The sequence below is a fragment of the Morone saxatilis genome, unplaced genomic scaffold (genome assembly GCF_004916995.1).
Source record: "Morone saxatilis isolate NCDOM2014 unplaced genomic scaffold, NCSU_SB_2.0 Contig2, whole genome shotgun sequence".
Taxonomy (NCBI): domain Eukaryota; kingdom Metazoa; phylum Chordata; class Actinopteri; family Moronidae; genus Morone; species Morone saxatilis.
Window position 1 is genome coordinate 18,916,150 of NW_023339762.1, and position 7,197 is coordinate 18,923,346.

The 7,197-nt window shown below is 38.3% G+C and overlaps 1 protein-coding gene across 2 annotated transcripts in view; it reads left to right on the top strand.

Annotated features, from left to right (window-relative positions):
- prpf18 (PRP18 pre-mRNA processing factor 18 homolog (yeast)) overlaps positions 1-3,279 on the top strand; it is a 7,359-nt gene extending 4,080 nt beyond the window's left edge. For both annotated transcript variants that reach the window (XM_035665304.1, XM_035665305.1), the window contains 6 exons: positions 599-745; positions 981-1,049; positions 1,313-1,453; positions 1,542-1,613; positions 1,704-1,859; positions 2,634-3,279. In XM_035665304.1, coding sequence (XP_035521197.1) covers positions 599-745; positions 981-1,049; positions 1,313-1,453; positions 1,542-1,613; positions 1,704-1,859; positions 2,634-2,714 — 666 coding nt within the window. In that variant the 3' untranslated portion in view covers positions 2,715-3,279. The remainder of the gene's footprint in view (positions 1-598; positions 746-980; positions 1,050-1,312; positions 1,454-1,541; positions 1,614-1,703; positions 1,860-2,633) is intronic.
- Positions 3,280-7,197: the final 3,918 nt, after the last annotated feature.

Below are 7,197 nucleotides of genomic sequence, written 5' to 3' on the forward strand. Positions count from 1 at the left end.
TAGAAAAGTTGTGGTGAAATCAGACATTTTAGCCCGCAACAATCCCAAAAAAAACCAGCAAAATTCTGGAGGGGCTGAGATTGTCCATATTTTAAAGACCCGACCCGAGCCGAGCACCCCCCTGGCTCCCCTGTAGTTCGCACCCTGATGTAAAGACATGGCGGCCACACGTGAAGACTTTAGGACACTGCTGTTTAAAATCAGTGGTGTTGCAGCTTTCTGGCTTAAGTCAGAAGATAAACGACGGATAACATGGCAAGATATGTGAGACAGTTTTCTGTAGACAGGAGTATATTTTCAGTTTCACTTATAAAAGGAAACACGCTTAGTTTTGCGAAGCTTATACCATTCCTCAGAAATAAAGGATTCTTTAATTTGATAAATAAATTATAAGAGGAAATGTATTTTGATAGAGAAATTAATGAACCTTTGTCAGTTATAAATTGTCGTCAGTCTCATTTTACATAAAAAAGAATTGTGAACCCAAAATCGTTTTGTTGTATCGAATTGTAAGTTATCATTACATCCCTAGTTATTGTTCTAATTTTTAAGCACAGTGTGCTGATTGACATTGTTTAATGTTACCTCTGTGGTCTAGGGCTTGAGGAATGACCTCAAAGCGGCCATGGACAAGATTGACGCGCAGTATCTGAATGAGATTGTTGGAGGAACAGAGCCAGGAGAAGTGGACACACAGCACGACCTGAAAGTGCATGAAGAAAACACCACTATAGAAGAACTGGAGGTACAACGCAGAGTTAAGAAAGTCAAGATTTTTTTGGTGGTATCAAGTTATGAGCAATTTATTGGTATAGTACTAGTTTTGTAGTCACTAGAATATTGTAACATTCACAGTAATCACAAACTCGGAGTTGCAACATTTCTATGGGTTATGCATTTTATAAATTGTGTTAAATATGCTTGTCATCTTTAGTATGTAATGATTCTGCTTATAATCTGATACTGAAACTTTTCTTTAGGCTCTTGGTAAAACCCTGGGCACGGGAGATGATGATGGAGACCAGGATGTTATCGACAAGTTTTTGAGGGTAAGGCAAAAAAATAATGCTTTGCTTTTGATCTAGAGGGAGCTGTTGGATAGATAATGTTTATACCACTACTGTGGCTGCTCTTCATGTTGTTTTTTTAAATTAATTTACAGTAATATGCATTGGTGTTAAATAGATGAAGAGATATTATAGGTCATTTTGGTGGATGGTAGTAGTCAAAACAAATAATCACAATTTATCTAGTGTCTGTCACTATTTCAATTCTTTGTTAACAGCCACATTTTTTCCTGTGGATATTCTAGTTTCTTCTTGGTGTTTGGGCCAAAGATCTAAACAGTCGTGAGGACCATGTGAAGCGAAGTGTGCAGGGCAAGCTGGCCAGTGCAACCCACTCGCAGACTGAGTCTTACCTCAAACCTCTCTTCAGGAAGCTCAGGAAGAAGGTAACGTTTGTGGAGATGGTAAAATGTGTGTAGGGTTTGATATCAATTTCATTTGTAATAGTTGTAATCTCTCTATTATCACTTTCAGAGTTTACCAGCTGACATCAAAGAGTCCATCACAGACATCATTAAATTCATGTTGGAGAGAGAATATGTCAAGGTATATTATCTTTATAGCAGTGTTTTTTTGTGGTTTTACCGTGTTAGCATTATTTACAAATGTATTAACTTAATTCAACCTTTTGTCCAGGCAAATGATGCTTATTTGCAGATGGCCATTGGTAATGCTCCCTGGCCTATCGGTGTGACAATGGTGGGTATCCACGCTCGTACTGGGCGAGAGAAGATCTTCTCCAAGCACGTGGCCCACGTTCTCAACGATGAGACACAGAGAAAATACATCCAGGTGAGACTATAAGACTGTTCCCTACAGGTAGTATAAGTCTCTATTAGGTTGGGATTAGTATCTGTGACAGTGACCCTCAAGATCAAATACAAGCTAATAATAACTTCAAGATCTTTACACTCTTAGAGTAGGAATTAATCATTTTCATCTTTGGTGTATCCTCTAGATTAAAGTCAAGTTGGACACCATGTGGCCACATTTCACAGTTAAATGTATTGGAGTTACAAAACATGACAGCTCATGCTCAGCGACAAAGCATTTTTCTATTATTATTATTTGTTACCATTGATTTATATATATTAATTTATAATATTTATTAAAATGCCATATTCAGACTATAGTCAACTGTGCATGACAAATTTCATTCTCAAGATTGATCTTTATTCCCATAGTTTTTTTGATTACTTAGAGGAGGCTTAGTAGAGGTGCACAGGTTTTTTTAAATTTATTTATGTAACATTTATGTGCGCTATGTGAAACTGTTTCTAAAATCAGAAAGACACACATTGACAATTCATATACCGTAGCCACATACAGTAACATAAATGAATGACTGGTATTCAAATTTTGCCTGTATGGTATGGAAAGTTTGCAGAATTATTCTGTTCAGTGTACAGTCACTACATCTGCTATATTACAATTGTCGTATCTTATAACGGTGCATTAAACTGACTGATGTTTCTAGAGGAGGTTAGGATTATTAGCAGGTGGGATTTGTCCAATTTTACACATTACTTGCTAACTTAATTTCCTTGTTTGTGTTTCTTTCTACAGGGACTGAAGAGGCTAATGACCATCTGTCAAAAACACTTCACAACTGTCCCATCAAAGTGTGTGGAGTACAATGCTCTTTAACTTGTAACCTTAGCTTAACTTATGTAGCAGCTCAGTTATGGGTTCTGGCATGAGTGAAGTGTGGGTGTGGCAGAAAATGTCTCAAAATCTTGTATATACTGGCTTCAAGTTCATGCTTTTTGCAGAGGATGGCTTCCTGAGAAAATACACATGAACAGAATCTGGGTAAGACTTGTTGTACAGTCAGATTTAATTAAAACACTCAACCTTTTATTAGACTTTTCCTTGTGAACTACTGGAAAAACCACTGCACCTTTTCATGCAATTAAAAGTCTTCAGTCCTTCGTGAGAACATTTTTACGGATGCTCTGGGGAGTTATTGTTGCAGGGTTATTATTGGCTTACGTATTTTCATGATGTTTTAAGCAAAGTGTTTTTTTTGCCAAGGAAGATCCAGTAGTGTAAGTTTTATTACACCTGAGCTATTACAGATATTTCTTTGACATGCTAAAATCAGTGCTGACTCAGTTCGATGTGTATGTTTGAGTTGTTTTCAGCAAATAATTAAACCAATAAATTTGTCCCTGTACTATCTTGGTATGGAAATAAAGTGTTTTTTATCACACCAGTTGTTGTGATTGTTTTTTTTGAGTGCGAAAGTTAATTTTCTGCTGTGTAATTGTCACGATTTGCCCTCTAGTCTTCTAAAGCTGGACTGCTGAATGGGGCTATTTTTAGCCACCATAGATTGTTTTGTCATTAGAAAATGTGTCTGCAGGGAAACGGTTTTTTACTAAAGGGCTCTCTGTAAATGTGCCATGACATGCTTCAGTAAAATTTTGGATTGCCCACTGTGCGACTTAAGAGTTCATTAAGAATGTACTAGATTAAAGCAGCCAATTAAGGAATCAGTGTGCTATTATGTGCTCTGCTGAACAGCAGTCCAAGAAACTAGATTTACAACTGACTGCAAGTGGAAACCTTCCAGTAGTAGCTAAGATGGTAACATCCAGCGTCACACACTGACCTTATTACACTGGGTAACCATGGTGATCTGATCTGTTCCTTGTGGTCATAGTGTGTTCTCGGCTGCCTGAACCCACGTCACCACGGTTTCAGTCTGTCAGCTCTGAACACGTCACTACTTGAGACTCAGCTGGACAGGTTGACAGTTGGCAGTAAAAATACCGTTAACTAGTGCTGGCTTTGTTTTTCCTCTAAAAACTTCCCAGTTTCAGCATCTACATCTAACCCACAATAAAGAGGACAATTATTTGTATTCAACAGTAACGGTTCAGAAACATTTGAACTGTCTGAACTACATGAAATGATCTTACATTTATTACATTTGACCATGCATCGATTTATCTTCCTGTCCTTGAGATAAAGTATGCTAAATATTTTGGCTTTTGTCCAGTTTAATCTGTTATGTCGCTGTCAGCTGCTACGTTTGCTTAACCAAGGCCTTGAATTGATGGTCCAGTGGAAAGTATTTGCAGTTCAGTGTAAATTAACAAGGGACCTTGCTTGTTATCGTACCTGGAAGTTTATGTGAGTTCTGTTATCTCCCAGACCAGAGAGGAAGTAATGTGTTTTAAATGGACATCCCTGAGATTTAAAAGGAGCTAAATTAACTTTCTAATCATAATTAAAATACAAATTTCATTTTAAGTCCATGGTAGAACAATTTGGAAGAAGAATGGTGTAAATGAATGAAACCATCAGCACAACATGGCACAGTGTTCTGTGAGACAGAGCATGAGAAACCTATTGTGCTGTTTAGGCAGATGTTGAGACTCATCATTCCAAAACACATGCTGATACAGTGGGCAGTAAGGACGTCATATCTGGTTTAGAGCAAGCACAGTGGGGGAGAAATGTTTGCATGAAAGCCTGTTTAGAGCGAGGAAGGGAAGAAATGGCTCCCTGAGAAGGAAACACGATTAAAAGGCAGTGTTGGATATGCTGCATTTTTGTGTACAAGCACTACCGTATAGGGGAGACATACAGATACAGAGTTTGCAGTTATGCAGCGTAACGTTAAATCTTGGACATGTTGCTCCTAACATTGATACATTTTACACCAGAGTGGCTGACGTCTTTCTGTGACACTTTCTGGTCACTGTGAATTTTTCTGTGCATGACTCAAAATGTCATTGTTTCTGATTGTTCTCTGCATTTGATTTCAACAACTGTAGGATTTTGTATAGACTGCAAACTAAGAGAGATGGCCTTGTTCCATTCTCCTGGCAGTGTTTGTGGATATGCTGATTTAATACCGCCTGAACTCCCTGACAACAATGAGGGTTTGTATTCATTATGTGGGGGCCTAATTTGTTTTTTCTCTAATGACCTCAGATGTATGCATAGCCCCATTACTGGCTGTAAGATGTCGGCAAACTGATAAAAACCTGCTCTCTGTTCTCCTTTTGTTCAGATGTAGGATTGTGTCAGAGTAGGTTGTGTGAGGGATCCACTCAGTGTCATTAACACATTCAAATCCCCAGGCTTTGTGGAAGGATTATCTCCATCGCCCCTGTGTAACTGCATATATTAGCATGCCAATGTTGAAATCAAAGCAAAGGCGTAGCTTAATTGTTTTCTAGTGTATTCTTTCATGGTAGTGCATTATGTGAGGAAGTACTTGATGTAGGTGAGATACTATTCAGCTAAAATATATTTAACGAACATCAGCAAACCATTATGGAATATCCAGGTGACCACTATCCATTCATTTCCAAGGAAATGCATTGTCTGTGGTTGCTTGCCAGCTTGCAGGTCTTAACTGTAATTAGAGCTTCATTTCTCTTTTCATCTGGACTAGCTGGAGATTATGATCGTTGCCAGGCACCTGCAGTGGTGGAAACCAATTACCGGTGGAGGCATGGTGTATCACACCAATATGTCACCTTCTGTCTGTATGTGTGTGTGTTTGTCTTTCATCCCCCACTTTCTCTCTGGATCCCTGGCAATTTAAATTGATTTATGGATACACACCTGTCTGTCATAGTCCTAGATGATGAGAGAAAATATTCCATATGAACCTCTCTGTCAGTCTCCTATGAAGGCTTTGGCTTATATCAGGAGTCACTTAGGTAAATTGATGTCATCAGCACCTTCAAAGTGTTCATTTTATTAGCAGGGCTCAAATGGGGCTTAAAGGTCAGAGCATTAGTTAAATGCTAAACTTTGCGATGAATTTGATTCACTGGGGTCATTCAAGGGTGGTAGCAGACAGGAGAAAAAATCTGGGAGATTTATGACTATGATGATGAATATGACATAGAATATGCTTTCATTTATTTGTTATTTCTTTATTTCGTTTCAAGGAGCAAGGTTCAAAGTAGGATATATTGTCATTCAAGGGTAAATGTAGTCAGACATATTTGAACTCAAAAACAATACATTATTAAAGCATTGAATAGAAATATCTAAAGGTTGCGTTAGCAATTAATTCATTTTTATTTCCAAATATTTTCCAAATACATATTTTCGTCTTTTGTCATTGGACTCATTAAATCACTTCAAATGTAGCCAGAACAGATTTACTGTTACTGTTTCAGATTACTTTTTAAATCAATCCAGTGTATCTAATGATACAGCATTTGACACCAAACTGGGGTGGCCAGGCAGATGCCACCCCTCTAGAGCCGCCCCTGTCATCCTCTCCATATACAATACACAGTACACAGAGCAATGACATGTTTTGTTATTGTTATGTTCCTTCAGTGCCAGTGTACACAATATAAGAAAAGATACAATAAAAGAAACACGTACAAAGACAGTAAAGTGCCAGTAGTATCAAGTCGAGTAAAGTGTGATGAATGAATAGTGTTGTCACGCATTCAAAGACGCATTAAAAAATAAGGGTAGAGGGATGGGAAGCTACACTGCCCTGGAGAAGAGAGGTCTGGATGGGTCACATGTCCATCACAGTGCAGAAAAGAGCAATGCCACTGCTTCATTATCTCTGGTCTGCTACTTTCAATGTGCAATTACAATCCATTTTCAGCAGCAGCAGCACATAAATACATCTTTTCAAATAAATTGGCCTTGTCCTCTGAGGAGCCATCACCATGGTGAAGTGTGTTCATAGCCACTGTTTCCTTTAGTTCAGAGAGGACAGGAGGGGAAAGGAAATTGAAATGAAACAACAGTCAAAATGAAAGCCACACAGATGGAGACGGTAATTAAAATGGTCTTGTAAGAGATATAGTTGAATGAAATGAAAATGCATGGCTCACAGGGGTACAGAGGAGATGTGAAGCTTCCTGCAAGCTGATATGATTTTGTAGTAACATTCACCAGCAACTCATCTCCTCTGGCTTTTTTCTTAATCTGTCACCAGCAACTTCAGACTGACTCTGTTGACTCTCATCATCAGATTTGCCAGCTTCTGCTTTTTAAAGCATTTGTTTTCCAATTCCTATGGGAACATTATTGTTGTAAGATAACTAGATGCCTCAACACTTTGTAATCAGTCCTTTGGGATTATACAGTAGGTTTACTGTGCTACTGTGTGTGTGTCTGTATGTGTCTGTGT